The sequence below is a fragment of the Abrus precatorius genome, unplaced genomic scaffold (genome assembly GCF_003935025.1).
Source record: "Abrus precatorius isolate BTA unplaced genomic scaffold, Abrus_2018 Scaffold4, whole genome shotgun sequence".
In the NCBI taxonomy this organism is placed as follows: domain Eukaryota; kingdom Viridiplantae; phylum Streptophyta; class Magnoliopsida; order Fabales; family Fabaceae; genus Abrus; species Abrus precatorius.
Window position 1 is genome coordinate 18,590,178 of NW_020874384.1, and position 18,315 is coordinate 18,608,492.

Here is an 18,315-nt window from a genome sequence, read left to right on the forward strand (position 1 = left end):
CCAAGTTCCCAAAACAAATGAAAAGAAGAGAGAGAAATAGAGAAGAGGCCATAGGGGCGTGTTCGTGACTGAATGGAAAGCGGCGATCCCATTACAGCTGACCATGTTTTCCGGATGATATATACCCGCGTGATTATTTAGATTTTGATACATTCATACACACAGAAGCTATTTGTTTTTGTGTAATTATATCCACACATTCATTGGTCAGCATCGCACATGTGATGTGATCATCCTATCTCGCAGTTTTGATATGCTTACGACCCTTCTCCATCGTTGCAAAACACCTGTTATATGCCATTGCCTGCTACTCTTACTCCACATTTCTGCACTGCAAGTACAAGGCGACATACAACTCCTTTTCTATCATTGTCCTTGCTTCCTTTCTTTTCTTTGCTTTTTCTTTTTATGAATAACGTGTTTGCTACTTATGCTAACTTCTTGGTGCATTGGTTTGCAAGATGAAAATCTACTACAGTGTATAGATAATGATATAGCACCCGCGTTGACTGTTGACAAATCTTTTGGATAAAAATAAATCTTCTTACTCATCAAGCATTTTAAAAACATTAATTAAAGAATCAATAAATAAAATAAATTTATGTATTAGGATGCACAATAAATTAGTGAAAATTTTATTTTGATTTTTTATTAACATTTTAAGATACTTGTTAGCATTTGACTAAATAAATTGAGTTATAGTACTTGGACAATTTTTGTATAAGGTTATTTTGTTTTTATTTCTCTCTGTTCCATTTCGCTTCATTTTTTTTTTTTTGAAATTTTGTTATCTTTTCTTTTTGTACAAAGGGTTGTGCTAAATTAATGTACAACTGATTTTTTTTAATGAATTTGTGTCATTTGTATAAACTGTTATAATAAATTAATGTATAAAAAATATTTCTCCAATCAATTTTGTCTCCTGTGTTACTTTCTTTATGCTTATTGCTCAGTGAAAAATGGGTATGAATTGGTCTCATAAACTAAGTCTAAACTATTTTTTTTGAAAAAAAAGATAATTTTTTTAAATAATTCTTAAATAAATAAAAAGTCATATATGAGATGTATACACAGATTTCTAGTATTTAAGTATTAAAAAATGCTAACAAAATACTCTTTTTAACACATTCCTAACTATTAATTAAAATTTATAAAAACTATAAAATTCATGTAGGTCTCATTATTTTTCACTACTAATAAATAATATGTTTTTGATCTTATAAAATATGTTCCTTTAAAGTTTTGCTTTACTTAATCTTTTTATAATTTCATATTAATTTATTAATATATAAAGGGTCTAATTTCCCCTATACGTAATTCCCAACCTCATTTATTGTTAAACCAATTTAAGAACTACAAATATTGTGGAAATGCATGAATGGTGAAACGAAACTGAGAAATTCGGTCTACAATGACTATAGTACTTGTACCAGAAACTTTCTAGTTCATGCCCATAGCGCGATCCAACGAAATGCGTCAAGTGAAGCTTTTTTTAAAATTGATTAGACATTCGGGCCTAGCATGATTTAGGATGGGGTCTAAAAATTAATGAGAACTGAGAAGAGACTGTACCAAACACATACAACATGAAAGGATCAGAAACATCAACTAAAGAAGTTGTGGGAGGGTTTATTCCGTGAGGCCCATCAACTAAATACATGAGTGGGGTATCTGTGGAATTTCACAAAATTGGGCTACCATGGCATAACCGTTCTATCATTTGCTTCTATGTTCATACATCCAACGCAGAAAAGAACAATGATGGGCTAAATAGATAGTGCTATAATTTGCTTGACATGATTCATTTTTCATCCATTTGATATCTAGGTTAACAACATTGGTAGCAAACAGAAAGAAAGACAAGAACCTACGGAAGACTCACTATGAACCTAACAACCTTGAAAATCTCTCCATCTTAAGTAGATTAACCCATCATGATAGTGTGTGTAAGCCCCAGCCACAACCAAGATATGAAAAAGTTGGTGACTGTGGCCAGCAATGTCAAACTTGCCAGGCATCCACCTCTCTGGTATCCTTGTCACATAAATTAGAGCTCCCAAACCGTAAAGAACTCCCATTAGAATCTCATAACCAGTAGTTTGCAATGCCTCAGGTTGATGCTTGTGCAATATCAGCTTATGTATTATGGGTGCCACACCCGAAAATCCCATCAAAAAGAAGAGGGATGCACGGTACTTCCTGAACTCAGACTTTTGGAAAAATGGGAGAAGAGAAAAGATAATTGTAGCTATTCCCATTAATGTTATGAAGCCCAAGTAGAGGAAGCAAAAAAAAGGGTTGCACATAAATGAGTAATACACTGGAGGGTAAAACGATGTTGCTATCAATGCAGCAATCCCAGCATAGTCAATTCTGAGCATGATGTAGGAGAGGCGCTGTGAGTGGCAAGCAAGGAGGTGACATGCACTGCTGGCTAGCAAGCAGAACATGGCCCCACCTAAGAAGGCATAAAAAGGCCACCTTGTAATCGGTTGTACCATGAAGGGGGATACTACCACATTCACCGTGTCATCTTTCAGACCATTCTGTAACAATGTAACACCAGTGAGAAGTTTAATTCTCCCATTTTCTCAATGAATATTGATGGTGAATAAATATAGTAGCACGTGTTTACCTTAGAACTTACTTAAATACAATGTATTTGATTCAGGTTCTTATTTCTCATATGCATGTTTTGTTTAAAAAAAAAAACATGGTTCACTTCATTGTGGTTACTTTGTTATCGTTTCTATAAATTACTTGAAAGAATTGCAATGCTTTAAAATACATCTTAGTTCAAGCAATTGGTGAGAGGAACAGGAACTTACTAGGGAAAATTGCTCAGGAAGGCAATTGGTGAGAAGTTGCACAAAAGTCCAACCTGAGAATGAGGAGTAGTCAAAAGAATAAAGAGATGCACTCAACTCGTTTTTAAATTTGACAAGATCAGGCATGTTGGGCAGTGAAGGCAGGCATTTCAAGAGCTCTAAATGAATCTTATTCAAATCAGCTTTCCCTATTATTTCAGACAAATGTTGAATGGAATCGAAATCCACAACCACTGGAGCTCTCACAGCTGTGTATATGGTGAGAAAGAGGAAAAGGAAGAATCCAATCAAATGCCTGAAACAATGTCATTAGCTTTAAGCAACAAAATAAAAAAAATGACATAAAAAAGGCACCAAGTTAATCAGATAATGAAATACATTTGTACTTGAAGTCAAAGTACTTACGTCCAAACATTAAGTGTCTCATTATGAATTGAGAAAATGCTAAGGAAAATCTGCTTCAATGGCCACTCTGCTCGATAATAGTCCAATATGAACTCATTGTCCCTTAAGTAGGCTGGCAGTGAATTGTATTCTACAAGCTGATATTTTAATTTTTTCCATATTTTCACTCCCTTCCGAAACTTTGAACATACTCTATCATCTTCACCATCTAGGAAATCATTAATCTTTTCAGGTGTAGCAATCAACCCTTCATATGCGCCACGTATCATCTCTGCAATGCGAGTACAAAGGAACATTTTCACAACGTCAACTTCAAGAAACCAGACCAGATTTAGAAAGTAATGTTATGTCAAAAGAAAGAAGGCCATGGCCAATGATCAAACACCCGTGATAGCAATAGCTCTTAACAACATTTCATTCCTGACCCAAACTGAACCAAAACACATTACTAGATTTTTTGTAAAAAGGAAAAAAAAAAAAAAACTCTACAGAAACATTCAACCAACTTAACAATGAAATAGTGAGAACAAGGTAGAAGATGTTGACTGAATTGAAGCTAGAAAGGCTTAAGCTAAAATAGCAGCAGCGTTGGACCCAATAACTCAGTTGGTCAACTGGAAAATAGAAGCCTACGCTTCTATCCCAAAAATGATTAAACATCAAATTCATAAGAATAATACTATTTCTACTTCATATTCTCATAACATTTATTCTCTATATCTCTCTCTATCTATATCTTATTTCTCACTTTTCTCTCTTCTCTTCCTATCTCTTGTTGTGAGATCGTTGATTTATAATTCATTATCATCAAGAAAACAATGGGCGTCCTTGCACCCCATATATTGAATTATTGATCAAAGTTCATCTGAAGAATGATTCACGTGTAAATAAAATATCAGAATTACAACGTACGCAGTGCATCTAATGTAAATCAGAAGAAACATCAACCCAAGAGAACCATAAATTGTACAATATTTGGACTTGCCTGAAGTTTTAGTGGCACTAAAAGATACCCGAGGAAAAAACTTTATCCTGGGAATAAGAAAGAGACAATGTTGGTGTGAAAATTCTCTCGAGGAGATGACAAGGTGATACCGGAAGATGGTGGGGCCCCGGCATAGGACATTGCTCCAAACCAGGGGCTATTAAGAAAGACATTGCAGATAGCTCAACTTGACACCTAATACCTATTTCTTAGTTTCGCCAAGTTGACCTCAAAGAAAGCCAACTCAAAACCTTAAAATTAAGCGCTATTTGCCATTCATGACTAGGGTGATCCCATATTCTCTCTCTGGCAGAAAAGGTCAATCCTTTCTCTCTCTCTTGGATTTCTATCCTTGTGGCCAGTTTCATTCCATCTCCTTTTTTTTTTCTTTAATTAAAACTAATTAAGTAAATTACTTCGCTTCAAAAGTATAATAATGTAATAATATCAATGATATAATGAGAAGAAATATTCTGTTGTCCAATGTCAGCTCCAATCAAGAAAACGTACAACAATGTTATGGGAAACTAAACTTTTTTTTTATTTTTACGAAAGTCATGAATTGGCTTAAAAGGGTGAAGACAAAGAACTGCTTAAAGAGAGGGGAAAAGCTCATCGAGTCTGCATGGTAAAGCATAGAATTCATTGTTCCGAACATCAGCTTTATATATACTGAACTTCTCCCACCACTGCAAACCATTGTCGTTTCGTGCTGCTTTATCTTCACGTGAGAGTGTAAAGTCCAAAATGAAAGCAACCAACGCAGCCACCGTTGTATGAGACGTGAAGATAACGGTAACCATATCATTGAACTGCAAATCCATTGCAACGCCAATCACTCACAAAGATAGCGTTATGGTACTACTAGTCTACTATTATTGGTTTATGTTTCAGATATATTAATCTCACCCATCCGTGATCATGCTTCACATGATAATATTCTTTGAAATATTGTGGTATAGAAATGCCGAGGAAGAATGAGAAGCCCAACACGAATTTGGTTCTGAAACTGTTAAGGTTACAGAACTGGAGAAAACCAAGACCCGCAGAAGCTACACATCCAAAGTTGCAAACTCTTGTTAAGTTCTATACATGAGCAAAAAACCAAACCGCAGAGATAGTTAGTTAGAGGAAACTTACAGACATAGCCGAAGAAAACGCAGTATAATCCTGCAATGATTGGCAAAGGTATAGAAGCAAAAATTGCTCCAAATTTTCCTGAATAAAGGTTTGTGTGCGACATGAGATATCACTATATAAAGAGAAGAGAACAATAACATTACATAGGAAAGGATCTTCTCACGTGACATAATAGGTCATATATAAATTTTGAATTTATCGCTCTCCTTAGTAATTTTTAGAGTTCTACTTATTTGATTGATAGATACAAAACTTGCTAAAATTTCAACCAGAGAGAATCATTCCCTGTGTAGAGCTTATGAATCTATCATACCAAATACAGAGAAGAAAATCATAAAGGCAGCTGATATTTGGATGACTCTTCGGCTTCCCACTCTTGTCAATGCCAATAATCCAGCATTTTCCCTGAAATAAGACCAATGCATAACTCGGCTACTAATAACAGGAACTAGGTAGGCAGAGAAAATTCTTTAGTTTGTATTTTTTTTTTCACTAATAATTGTACTTCATCTTATTTTCATTTTGTTTTTTATCCTAAAGATCTGCACAGGAAATGATTAAAACAACCAAATGTTTTTTTTTTTCTTTATAAATTTTAAAAAACAAGCATGCCCTTATATTGGTTGAACTTGAAGTAGTGAGTGCGGGTTGATTGGTCATGGATCATCTACAACACATGCAAGGGGGAGAAAAAGAGTTGAGCTAAAAACCTTACACAGATGCCGCACATCCAGTTACAGAACCAAACATGCCATTGAGAAAAGAGGCTACTCCCTGAAATAACAATAAGAATGACATGAACAAAAATCATCTGTATATGTTTCTTGTCTATGATCCATAAAGAATAACAAAAAATAGTGCATCTTACCAACCAACCAGTTCCGCGGCTGATAACAGAAGGTGGCACGGGTGTTGCACTTCCATATCTTGCCGCAGCGTAAAACGTACCAGTAGACTGCATGTGAACATAAAAGTTGTTGAACTTCAAGCAAAACATAAGATGGAGACTGAATATATTTTTAACTGTAAGTGCTTTTTCAGCTTTACATAGTTTTTTTATGATGACAGCAAGGCTGGTGCTGTTGCATTACAAAACAGCATAATGATTGGACATGGGTTCCTATTAAGAGACCTAGTGCCTACCTCAAAAAGAGAAACAAAAGAAGCAGTCATCATAGCAAAAGATTCTCCATAGTTGAAGGTAGGACTCCCCCATTGGAAGGGGTAAGGAAAATATACCCTGTATAAATTGCACACATTTTTATTAATCAGTTTAAAAGCATATATAAAATAAACTTATATAAAAATTCACAAAGTGAGATAGCTTTTTTACTCTGATCCGTTCCTCAATTCCTATGTAAACCATTAAATCCATGTACAAACCTTGATTTTGAAGGGCATGTAAGTTATTGATTATTAATTGAGAAAACATAATTTCACAGTCTTACCACGGAGTAGCACTAAAAAGTCCAGAACGATCAGTGCGGCAACTAGTTTGTGTACTTTCTGGCTTCTTATTATATACAGTGCTTGATGTCAGGAGCTGTGCAAATAACCATACACTTGCAATGGAAAACAACACGGCAAATCGTTCATATATAGGCTTCTTGGTGCTTATCAAACGATTGAGATACTGCAGGACCATAAAAAACAACATTTTACAGATTATAACTCCGTCTTTCATAATTTCTATTATTATCACTGAATAAATAATGGTTGTCCGTTAACATACTTTGTTCTAAGTGAGTTTAACTACTTGCCTGTGAGATGAAAACCATAACAATCAGTGCTGGAAGCCCAATTTCAACACAGTTTGCCAGCTGCAACAGTAATTGTCCATAATAGAGGGAAAGAAGTCATATAAATCCTGTTATTAAGTCCTAAACTTGTAGAAAACTAAATTGCGTAAAATTTGAGGACTGCAATTCAAGCGCGCGACCTATTTCACTGAAAAGTTGCATTAGTAAAAATAAAATAGATATTTTTACCAATGGGAAACCAAGATGATAGAGACCAAGTCCAGAGAAAGTTACATAAGATACTACAGAAAGTGGGCTAAGGAACCTATAGCAGCACAAGAAGAAGCTATTAGCAAGCTGGATATATATAAACGAAAAGTGATTAAAGGATATAAATAAAGCTGCATGCCGTGCTCTTACTAACCTTACGGCATTCCTCCAAATGCCCAAGAATCCCATAACCATTTGGAAACATGCACTTACGATCAAGGCGCCTTGTATCCCTCTAATTGTGTGAGTGAACCTCTATTATCAGCAACATAATAACAAAGAATGAACTTCCCCAAGTACAAGTGCAGAACCAAAATAAAAAAACAGAAAAATAAAATAGAAGCATAAAAAATAGTCCCCTTCAGTGACCTCATAAGGATCTGTGTATGACTTGTATCTGCTGGCTCGGACAATTGAAATAGTGGGTATCACGTAGGTGTACGAACCAACAACTACAGTTGGAAGTCGGGTTCCGAACAAAGATTGCAGAAATGTGCTTAGTCCAGAAACAAACAGCAGATTCTGTATCACCATGGCCTTCTCAGCCTAAGTTATTAAAGATATCAGTTGATTCAAACCACAGTAAAATTTGAAAAAGAAAAGGAGAATACGAAACGAAAAAAAGTGCTTACATCGCCCCCACCCATCTGAGGAACAATCATAGTTGGAATCAGAACAGTCATGCCAAGAGTTAGAATGTAATGCTGGAATCCCAATACCACCGCTTCAGCTGCATGGAGAAAATATACCCACAGCTAAAAAAGTTTAAACAAGCAACATAAATTTGATGAATGTTTTGATTCATGAAAAATATGTCTCTGTGTTTCAGCCGTTATTCAGCAGCTCTAAGTAACATTCTCTGAACAAACACTTTTTAAATGCTTAGTCATTCCACATCTTTGTTGGGCTCGTGCATGGCAGAGAAACAAGTCAACATACTATGCATGAGTTTTGCTGAATATATTTAAGTGAGTGTCTGGAATCACGTGAAAATTTTTTAAACATGTTTCAATTAATAACATTAAAATAAACATGAATTCAAACATGTTATTAATCCGATTTCCAACATAACAAAAAAGTACGAGTGTGTTAGCCATAAAAAGAATAAGCAAATGATAGAATGTACGGACGCCAAGGCGGAGGACTGTTAATGCAATATTGAACTCCAGGTAATTGCTCTTTCACTGGGTGTGGTTGAATTTGAACCTCTTGAGACTGTGACTTTTTGTTGACACCACTACTACTACTACCATTGTTGCCGTCACCGCCTTCATTGGCCATTTCTTGCAGCTAAAGAAGGAAGGCAACCAAGAGCAATCAAACGTTAATCAAGTGTGAAAATCAAGATTTTTCTGTATAAAAGAAACTTGATTCATCAATTAAATTTTGTAAATGATAGTTACAATGCCATAATGACCAAATAATTCAAATTATTTTGATATTTTCGGTTATGAAAATTGAAATTTTAAACAATTAATACCTTGAAATGGTCAAGCACCTTACTCGCCTTTATATTTTTGTTTGAAAACTTCGAAGAAAAAAGAAATTTGTTCCGAGTGTTGTGAAAAAGTGTCCTATAAATTAATATTGGTGAGGAAAAATAAACACAATATTTCTGATTGTTTAAAAAAATGATTTAATTAAAAGGTTTTGGTGTATTTATAATTGTAATATCAGAAAATTCTAGTTAGTATTTTTAGGGTACTTATTAAAAAATATTATGTAATATTTTACCAAATGTTTGCATAGAGATTCAAACACCTCTTACCATATTAATTACTAAATCAAATTTGAATAGGAGAATTAAGTAGATAATTATATGTAAATCTTCAAGAATATCCCATTTTTAAAAACTTTCACTCACTTATAAATAGTATTTCAAGTTTAATTTTTTTTTAATTTAACCCTTAAAATATACTAATTCTGCCAACTAATCCTTTTCTTTAATCTTAATTAATTTTTTAACGTAAATTTCTTTAATTTGTTTTGTAATACTGAAAAAATATTAAATTTTAAAACATTAAAATATATTCTTAAAACATGATTATATCTACAACCGCAAACAAATATCATTCATCCCGAAAGCGATATTCATTTTTTCAATCGTTCATGAATTGATTTGGAAACAATAACTTTGATGCTTGAGTAATAATGACAATTTTCTTGTGAGGATAATTATATTTTAATTATTCTATTTTAAAAATCTCTTGTATTTTTTTAATGTATTTTTTAAAAATATTGTTGAATAGGTTAATAAAACAGAAAAGTGATTAATAATTAACTGAGATTGGACAGAAGGATTTATTAAGGGAAATAAAGTGCTTAATTGAAAGATTTGGTATCTCATTGTGATTATTTGTGAGTGACACACTGACGATACTAACTGATGTTTTTTCCTAAGCCTTTTATTATTTCGATGTTAAATATCGCGTGTGTTTTCTTTTTCAACGTTGCAATCACTAATCAGGTAATGTTTCAAATAAATTATTTAGACTTTGACTAATTTATCTTTTTAGTTTGATGAGCACTTTTTATTAAATAGGTTTAGTTTGACGTAGATTAATCCATAAGTTTCCGATGAGTCATCTATCTTATTTTCATCTTTATTTTAGGATATTAGTTTAAAAATTTGATAAAAGAAAAATGTTATAAAAAATTACGATAAAATTTGCATTAATAATATTTGTTTAATAATTTCATGATCTCGAGTGATTTAGTCATTTTAATATATGTTTTTTATTTTAATTTAACTTTTGAATTAATTATATATTTTTATAAGTTTAAAATAAATTATCATATCTAAATTTACATTATTGAATTATATATGTAGTAATTATGCATACATATTTACTAGTTTAAAACCTTGTTTAAGTTTATATTTTTTAACTTTAATCTACATTCCAAAAACTCATATAATGCGTGGAGTAGCTGCTGTTTAGTAATATTTCTCTCCATCAATTTGTAAAATTATTAGCATTTGAATTTCAAAAGAAAACATCAGATATGTAAACAACGCAGTTTATATATGCTCAAACAATTGAAGTACATGTAAGATGCTATTTACACACACACACATGTATAATTGATTATGTAAATATAATGATAAATTAATTGTACTAATAATAAACGGACACACAACTTATGTACGTATACGATGCATCGCTCTAATACGTTGTTTTGTTTATACAGTAACATTTTTGTCAAATGGATAGAGCATTCATACTAAATCTAAAACCCATAATAGTTTAAACAATACCTTTAAAATGTTCTATATTTTAACTTTATAAATTCTTCTAATTATTAAATTAGTAAAATTATAAATATATATTTATATCTTTTAATATATATATATATATATATATGTATATGTGTGTGTGTTAATACTTACACTATAAAATATACAAAAAAAAAAAAAAAAAGATATCATAACAAAGATCTAATTCAAATCTACCGCTATGCAATGCATCTCATTTTTATATTCGCCACTTCATACTTCGTCCATGAAAGAAGTGGGCAAGGGTAAAATTGTCCTCCCTGTATTTGCCGTTCTTATCATTTCAAGTTTGTTTTCCCCGAAAATAAAGATACAAATTTTGCGACCTTATAATCAGTTGTTCTCAATTTTTTTAATGTCGACGAATATTTAAGTTAATTGTGTTTTTAACTAGAATTGCTATGGTAATTAAATAAATGTTTTGAAAGAAAATGAAAATTATTATCTTTAAATAAACGATACCCCCAAAATAATGAGTAAATTAAAATCTAAATTTGTCATTAAAAAAATTCATCTCAGTTAGATCTCTAAAAATACAAATAATTAAAAAAAGTCCCTTAAACTTGTTCAAACAGTAAAGTTAGTCTATCCGTCGTTAAAAATCCGGTTAGCGAAAGTGTCAATTGAATTATTATTAACTTTTATAAATATTGAAATTAATATCACTTTTTATAATTAAGGAAATCAATTTATCTTCAATTTTTTGTATTAATTTAATTTATATATTCAAAATATTAAAATAAATATCTACCTTATATTTCTTAAATTTTTTATGTCAATTAATTTAACTTGAAATATTCTGATTGGACAAAAATCAATAAAATAATTAAGAAGATAACTTTTAAAATAATTAAAAATCAATAAAATAAAATAGTCGGATTTAAAACTTCTAAAACTATTCCATATTGATTGATTCACATATTCATTGGTCTTGTAAAGATAACTTTTACTGTTTACTAACTTTTATCTTAAAAACAAAATTCAGTTCAATAATTTTTCAAAGACTCATTTGAGTATCTACTATAAAAAAAACTATAAAGCTTTTCCAGTCTATGTTAAAAATAAATAAAATGTATTAATTTGTCCAATTAAGTAAACCACAAATACGCGGTAGCAAATTATTGCATTTTTTTTTATCTTTGGATAATGAACTCACCAATTCCATATTCTAATTTAAATTATCACAAATTTATATTCACTTAATTAAGTATTCATTCGTTATAAAATTTTCATAATTTAATTTTTTTTATAATTTTTTAAGATATTGGTTTTTTATTAATTATTATTTTTATTCTCTTTAATTTATATAGTCTATGTGAACATTATCAAGTATCAACTTCTAGTTAGATTATATTAGATTAAAATTACTGGTTCATGAAAAAATATGAAGTATGTTTTAATAAATAAAAAAATAAGTTCAACTTTAACAATTTTTACAAAGGCAAAACATTTAATTAAATATTTTTATTTACTTTAATACTATTAATTATAATGTATACATTTAATTTATATTTTCAAACACAGTGATAATAATATAGAAGCACGGATTAGAGATTCTTTGCTGATGTTTTTTTTTGGGTCAACGGGTGCGGATACGCTCATTTAATATATTTCAAGATTAAGCCGCGGTTGGGCATGGTCCGCTGTTGTTTATGATCGAACAAACACCAACGGCTGTGATGAAAGGCCTATTCATATTTCAAGGTAAGTAATTAAATGTAAGCGTGTTTTCTTCAAAATGAAATTTGCTTCGTTTATATCAACATGCACCCATCACCAACTATATAGTTGGTCATTGCACTTTTTATTCTCAGTTCACTTTCACTCTGAAATTGATTGAGAATCGTGAAACCAGAAATCCAAAGGGTGAAGGGAGATGGAATACTACAATCAAAATCCTCCTATGGGTGTTGCTCCTCCTCCTCCTCCCCCTCTCCCTCCTCTAGGTTCTCAAAAAATAAACATCAAAACGTTGTCAATTGTTATTAATTTACACATGTATTGGATATTCTGATTTTATTGTGAAATGTCTGTGGTAGAGTATGAATGTTGATATTTTGAATAGTTAGCAAATTAATTTGGTTGCTTATCTTATTGTTGGGTTTTATAAAGGATATCCTCAACCGGGTTATCAAGGGGCTCCTCCACCCCAGCCTCAAGTTGTTGTGAATCAAGCTCCACCTATGTATGCACAAGAACAAGGCTCAGGGGCCACCACGGGTCTATTTGCTGGATGGTGCGTACCCTTTTCAGGATCTGTTATGCTATCAAATATAATAGCCAATATGTTTCTTTTTATTCTTCAATATGACTTTATATGAAAAAGTAAATTGTATGTCATTGTACTTTATTTATCCATATTGGTTTTATTTAAAAGGCTTTATCATATTTTTAATTCTTTTAATTTTAATTTGTATAATTTTTCGAATCAATGAAGTATATCTATTTTTATAATTAATTATAATTTTTTTCTATTTAAAAGTCTCGTTCATACATTTTAAAAAAATATTCACAAATTAAATTACTTTTTCGCCTAAATTAGTGACCAAAACATAAAATTTCTCCCAAAATATCTTTTTTATTTTAATGAAAACTTAATTAAATTTCAAAATAAAAAATAAATTAAATCTTTATAACTAATTTAAATTTAAAAAACTTCATAGTGTAATTGGCATGGTGACAAAACTGAAGTTTCTTACTGTGTTGTAGCCTTGCCGCGTTGGGCTGCTGCTGCTGCCTAGAGGCTTGTGATGAAATATGCTGTTGGCATTGATCCGATGAAGAATGGCCAAAAATAGATTTGTATTTAATTTGGCATTGTTATTCTCTAATTTTTGTGATTTAGAAGTTATGTGATTCAAAATGTTGCATAAATATTAAATCTTAATGCATGAACACACAAATAAAGTGCAATATTTTCCGTTTTTATTTTTAATAAATCTCATTTACTATCTATCAATTTAATAATAATAATACCTTTTATACTTTTTTTTTCTAACATTTCATTCTCACTTATCTTTATCTTTTTCATTTTTTTATTACATTACTCATTATACTTTTTACTTTATTTTATACACTAAGATAATACATACTTAAATCTTTATTTAAAGTTATTTTAAAAAAATTATGATAATTATTCTTATTTTATTTTAGTATTTTTAAGTTCATAAATCCTTCAAAATTTTCTTAATTCTATATTTCAAAAATTTTTAAACTGAAGAGTTTTGTACGTAAATTTTTTAAAGTTACCTTTCTTTTCAGTTGTCCTTTATTTTTTTTATTTTCTTTTTTTAATAAAACTTAAAAGATATAAAAATATCATATTTAATTTAATAATATCCACATAAATTTTATTTAATAAAAATATAAAAATTTGTTAGTATTTAAAAAAAAAGTTCTCATTGATTGTCCTATTAATTACATACAAAGTATCAAATCACAACCTGCTTTTATCTTTTTTAATACGTTTCTAAAAATTAATTTTTAGAAACTTTTTAAACGTGTTTTTAAAAATTATTTTTTTGAAGTTTTCTTTAATTATATTTTTGGAATTTAAATTTCAGAATATTAAAAAAATTTAAAAATTTAATTTTTTAAAATATTTTTATGACTTCTAAAACTTAAATTACGAAAGTGATGCTCTAGATTTTACTTTCTAGAAGTCTTCCACGGCATGCTCCTCGTCAATTTGTTATTATATTACTATTAATTAAACATGCATATATTATCTCGTTTCATTTAAAAAAATCAATTTTTTTGTTAAATTTTCAAATTTTAATTAACATAGTCATTAATTTCGTCAAACACACCCAGTGTTTAAAGAAAACTTTTCCGCAAAAAGAAAATAAAATCAATGAGTGGTTAGACTTTTGTTAATTAAATCCATAATGAAGAATTCCAACAATATTAATGTGAAATACAACTTCAATTCCGGGTTCAAATCAGAAAGCAATATACCCTAAAATAAATAACTTCTAAGGCCATCCATGTGAAGAGCAAAACAAGCATTAATTGTTTTCCCACAGTGTGCCTAACGTTCTGGCTTCTGAGTTTAATAGCAGACAATCAGTAATAATACAATGTTCACACTTTCACACTATTCCTTTCTCTTTGCCACACATAAAACACAAATAATTTTCAGGGACTATTTACAGCAACTAGCACATGACACTTTCTTACAATGTTTACACCTATAAACAAAACAACGGTTTTGTTATGTTTACATAACTACTAATAATATGTTTTTGTTGAAAAAATATTGATTCTATTTTTATATCTACAAAATAATAACATTTTCTATAAAATAATAAGAGGGACTAAAATACAATCTAAAAAAGTTGGCCTTACTACACCTTGTGGTCACATAAGCCTGGGGTCTATCATGGTCCCGGTTTTACCAAGTTCATCATAAAATCAACCGTACTTTACATGTGCCCAATTGAGATGCATTCATTGTATATTTGGATGATAAGATTTGTGGCTGGGAAACTAAAATTGGGTATTATGATGCAATAGGAATCCAATGAGAGTATTAAGAAATTCAGTAGCACTGGTTTCTGAATCACATATTCAGAATTAAATGCCCTTATGTCTCATTTTAATATCCACAACTTCACAACAACAGAAAACAAACAATGGATTTCCACACACCCCAACCACGAAAAAGTAAAAAAGGAATACCATATTTTCCAAAAGCAAAGTGCTTTGTGGACTCCCTATGGTAAAGTAGGAGAGATATCATAAACACATGGTATAGAAATACGGAACTTTAGGAAGGAACTCTTTTGTCAAAACTCAAGCATTTCAATTCATATCTCAGCTTCAACTACTTCACCGTTGTTTTTCTCTTGCATTGCACTCTTCTCATGGTCACCTTCAAGCTGGCTTAAATTGCCCTTCTCCTTGATCAGTTGGATGTGGTGGTGTTTGCAGTATAGTTTGCCATCATGTGCAATGTAATTAGAGGGACTAATAACACACCCTCCATGAGTGCATTTGAAACAACTTTTGTGATAAGGTGTTCCATTCACAGTAACCTACGTCAGTTCAAAATACTTATTTCGTTATTCATCGAATATATAAAACTTAACACCATCCCTTTATCAAGCTGAATGAAAAAATTAGCATCAATGTTTTAGATTAGGTAAGGAGCATGATTATGTGAGATGGATGCTTTGCACTCGTGTGTGCTATTACCTTTTCAGTGGGATACACTGTTTTCTGACAACCAGCACATTTATCTCTGGTTCCACCAAACATACTTGAGACTTTGGTTGCTGCCGGTTTCTGATTTAAAAAAGCTAAAAAATTAGATGAATCTAGAAAGCTGCTTGTTTTGTTGTGCATTCAAACATGTAGATTTAGGATTCATTACCTCATTATCGCTGGCTTTTTCTGGTTTAGCTATTTTTGGTGTCCCTAATCGGCCAAAGGGAAATAAAGGTAAGTGACTGAGATGGAAATATAGTGAGGTTTTGAATAATTGGATTTTTATTCTTTGTTACCTTCGAAGCTTTTGTCAAGGCTACCAGTTCTTTTGAACAGTTGATCAAAGTGTGGCTTGCAGTAAAGAACTCCCTCAAAAGAGTTGTAGTTGCTAAGCTACAAATACATTACTCTGTCAGTAAACTTATAAAAATGAAATCTAATATAGGGAATCACATCAAACAAAACTATAGATTGTCAAATCAATTTCGATGAGCTATTGAAGTGGAAAAAGAGTAAAAGGGAGGAGGCAGAATTAGATCCACCCACCTCACCAAATATAAAAAATAAATAAATGAGCATCATAGGTAGATTTACCAATATATATTTTAATGAATTATTGTGTCATGAAAATATGAGGTTTGATACACGTGCTTTCACTTTTTAATTTCACTAGCTGGCTTATATTTCGGCAACAAAAAATCTTGGTGAGTTTTTGGAAGAAAATTAACAGAAATGACAAAAAGTATGGAAATTCCAGTAATATGAGGAACAGGTAAGAGTTCTAACAGAAAGTGCCTTGGGATGAAAATGCTTAATTTTAAAAATGCCAAATAATCAATCAAAGCAATTGCTAAAATTGATGCTGCTCGTTTGTTCAGATGATCAAGTGCAAAGACCAGATCCAAGCACAAGAAAACCTGAACTAGAGTCAACACTATATTATCATGAAGAACTATTATATTATGTGTATATACAAATCCAAAGAGCTTAGAAGAAAAAGAGAGACCTTGAGGGTTCCTTTGCAGTGGTGGCATCTGAAGCAAGCTTTATGGTACACTCGGTTATCCGCAGTCAACTTATCAACTAGATAAACCGTTTTCTCACAAGCCATGCACTTCTGTGTTGTTCCTGCAAATGCCATATTTGCTTATCCTCTCACCTTACCAAGGTGCAAGAAAGGTATATGATTATGATCCCTCTTCTTTGTCTGATTCCAGAAGAGCAGAACTATGAAGTGAAGATAAGGATAAAGGGGTGGTGAAATGTGAGAGGCAGGAGACAAAAGAAGACACCCCAACAAATATACTGTTATTGACAATCATTTTGCTCCAATTTTAACCACCTAACTTCAGTTTTCTTTCTCCTAGGTATTTTTAATGTTCCCTACTGTCTTCAACTGGGAAGATAAATGCGTAGAAACTGGAAGACAAAAAAACAAGCAGAATAACACGTACCCAACAGAAAAATATGAACTTTAACTTTTGAGCCAAGTACAGAGTACACTACAGTAACTTCCAATTTTGTGGCATAGTGAAAAATAAAAGAATACTAATTTATGTGTAACAAAATTATTATATTTGTATTTATTACTATTATATTTAGATTGGTTGATGAGAATCATAATTTCACATATAATTTAAGATAGGTGGACACCATGACCCTACCCCCCATAATTCACTGGCGTTTGACCTTAAATCTTTTGCAAAGTCATTTCTGTCTAGTATTATTGGATCCTTGAATTTGAATTATACAATCACCAAGTAAGGTCTCCAACTATGTCCATCATTAGTATAAAATACTGTTAAATAATAAATATACATGGCCTCCTCAAATAGCACTGGATTATTCAACATCTAGCTGGCTTGCTTCATTCTCGAATCTCTCTTTTCAAATAATAGCACATATTTTCTTGGGTTACAAGGGATGGATTAATTAAGTTTAATATAAGTTTTGTGGTGGGCCAAATGAAGCATTCCTCACAACCTATAAATAATACTTACTGTATAGAAACCTTGATTTTCCTTAGTTGCACTATCATTAAATTAACTACTGTGGATTTGGGCGGTAGAGGAGTAATTTAATTATTTATATGGAAGTTTAGGGATTGATGTGAGTGCGTGTAATTTAGCAAAAAGTACTTGCAATGATGGGTTTGGTGAGTGCAATGGTCATCGCAATCTTCCACTGCACTCCAATTATGATGACAGCTGGGATATAATCTGTTACTGTCCCACTGTACAACTTTACAGTATGCATGATATTTATTAACTAAATTCAAGTAACATAAATCAATAGGGCATTTGGTCTAGTGGTATGATTCTCGCTTTGGGTGCGAGAGGTCCCGAGTTAGATTCTCGGAATGCCCCATTGTTTTGTTTTCTTTATTTGATTCTTATCCCAAACCCGCACCCTTTTTATGGTCCAATCATACGAGGCCCAAAACGGAAGTCCACAAGAAACAATGGC

General features: G+C 31.4%; 4 protein-coding genes and 1 non-coding gene across 5 annotated transcripts; 2 read left to right on the forward strand and 3 right to left on the reverse strand.

Annotated features, from left to right (window-relative positions):
- Positions 1-1,889: 1,889 nt before the first annotated feature.
- LOC113866258 (heptahelical transmembrane protein 4-like) lies at positions 1,890-3,529 on the reverse strand. Its single transcript, XM_027501137.1, has 3 exons — positions 3,234-3,529; positions 2,789-3,123; positions 1,890-2,533 (listed from the first exon to the last, which is right to left on the reverse strand). The coding sequence occupies exons 1-3, from the start codon at positions 3,527-3,529 to the stop codon at positions 1,890-1,892; spliced, it is 1,275 nt and encodes a 424-aa protein (XP_027356938.1).
- A 1,282-nt stretch (positions 3,530-4,811) lies between these two features.
- On the reverse strand, positions 4,812-8,648 carry LOC113866259 (putative nucleobase-ascorbate transporter 10). Its single transcript, XM_027501138.1, has 14 exons — positions 8,498-8,648; positions 8,000-8,097; positions 7,737-7,913; positions 7,522-7,622; positions 7,347-7,422; positions 7,119-7,178; positions 6,807-6,991; positions 6,502-6,598; positions 6,227-6,313; positions 6,074-6,132; positions 5,672-5,763; positions 5,359-5,436; positions 5,128-5,270; positions 4,812-5,030 (listed from the first exon to the last, which is right to left on the reverse strand). Exons 1-14 carry the CDS (start codon positions 8,646-8,648, stop codon positions 4,812-4,814), a joined length of 1,623 nt encoding a protein of 540 aa, XP_027356939.1.
- Positions 8,649-12,517: 3,869 nt separating this feature from the next.
- LOC113866260 (cysteine-rich and transmembrane domain-containing protein WIH1-like) lies at positions 12,518-13,414 on the forward strand. Its single transcript, XM_027501139.1, has 3 exons — positions 12,518-12,587; positions 12,754-12,877; positions 13,351-13,414. The coding sequence occupies exons 1-3, from the start codon at positions 12,518-12,520 to the stop codon at positions 13,412-13,414; spliced, it is 258 nt and encodes an 85-aa protein (XP_027356940.1).
- A 1,707-nt stretch (positions 13,415-15,121) lies between these two features.
- LOC113864710 (LIM domain-containing protein WLIM1-like) lies at positions 15,122-17,121 on the reverse strand. The gene is made up of 5 exons (XM_027498740.1): positions 16,856-17,121; positions 16,146-16,242; positions 16,016-16,059; positions 15,838-15,927; positions 15,122-15,677 (listed from the first exon to the last, which is right to left on the reverse strand). The coding sequence occupies exons 1-5, from the start codon at positions 16,988-16,990 to the stop codon at positions 15,450-15,452; spliced, it is 594 nt and encodes a 197-aa protein (XP_027354541.1). The 5' UTR covers positions 16,991-17,121; the 3' UTR covers positions 15,122-15,449.
- A 1,022-nt stretch (positions 17,122-18,143) lies between these two features.
- TRNAP-UGG lies at positions 18,144-18,215 on the forward strand. The gene has a single exon. It is a non-coding gene; the product is annotated as a tRNA-Pro (tRNA).
- The last annotated feature ends 100 nt before the right edge of the window (positions 18,216-18,315 follow it).

What these genes read in the sequence shown, in the direction of transcription:
- LOC113864710 (XM_027498740.1), bottom strand. Translation starts at nt 16,990, where the DNA reads ATGGCATTTGCAGGAACAACACAGAAGTGCATGGCTTGTGAGAAAACG. An exon ending in AAAAAGCCAGCGATAATGAG is followed by an intron (nt 15,928 to 16,015) that starts GTAATGAATCCT and finishes TTTTTAAATCAG; the next exon opens with AAACCGGCAGCAACCAAAGT. An exon ending in CAGTGTATCCCACTGAAAAG is followed by an intron (nt 15,678 to 15,837) that starts GTAATAGCACAC and finishes GAACTGACGTAG; the next exon opens with GTTACTGTGAATGGAACACC.
- LOC113866258 (XM_027501137.1), bottom strand. Translation starts at nt 3,529, where the DNA reads ATGTTCCTTTGTACTCGCATTGCAGAGATGATACGTGGCGCATATGAA. An exon ending in GAGACACTTAATGTTTGGAC is followed by an intron (nt 3,124 to 3,233) that starts GTAAGTACTTTG and finishes ACATTGTTTCAG; the next exon opens with GCATTTGATTGGATTCTTCC. An exon ending in CCAATTGCTTGAACTAAGAT is followed by an intron (nt 2,534 to 2,788) that starts GTATTTTAAAGC and finishes ATGGTCTGAAAG; the next exon opens with ATGACACGGTGAATGTGGTA.
- LOC113866259 (XM_027501138.1), bottom strand. Translation starts at nt 8,648, where the DNA reads ATGGCCAATGAAGGCGGTGACGGCAACAATGGTAGTAGTAGTAGTGGT. An exon ending in CATACACAGATCCTTATGAG is followed by an intron (nt 7,623 to 7,736) that starts GTCACTGAAGGG and finishes TGCTGATAATAG; the next exon opens with AGGTTCACTCACACAATTAG. An exon ending in CTTTTGTTTCTCTTTTTGAG is followed by an intron (nt 6,314 to 6,501) that starts GTAGGCACTAGG and finishes GTTCACATGCAG; the next exon opens with TCTACTGGTACGTTTTACGC.
- LOC113866260 (XM_027501139.1), top strand. Translation starts at nt 12,518, where the DNA reads ATGGAATACTACAATCAAAATCCTCCTATGGGTGTTGCTCCTCCTCCT. An exon ending in TCCCCCTCTCCCTCCTCTAG is followed by an intron (nt 12,588 to 12,753) that starts GTTCTCAAAAAA and finishes GGTTTTATAAAG; the next exon opens with GATATCCTCAACCGGGTTAT. An exon ending in ACGGGTCTATTTGCTGGATG is followed by an intron (nt 12,878 to 13,350) that starts GTGCGTACCCTT and finishes ACTGTGTTGTAG; the next exon opens with CCTTGCCGCGTTGGGCTGCT.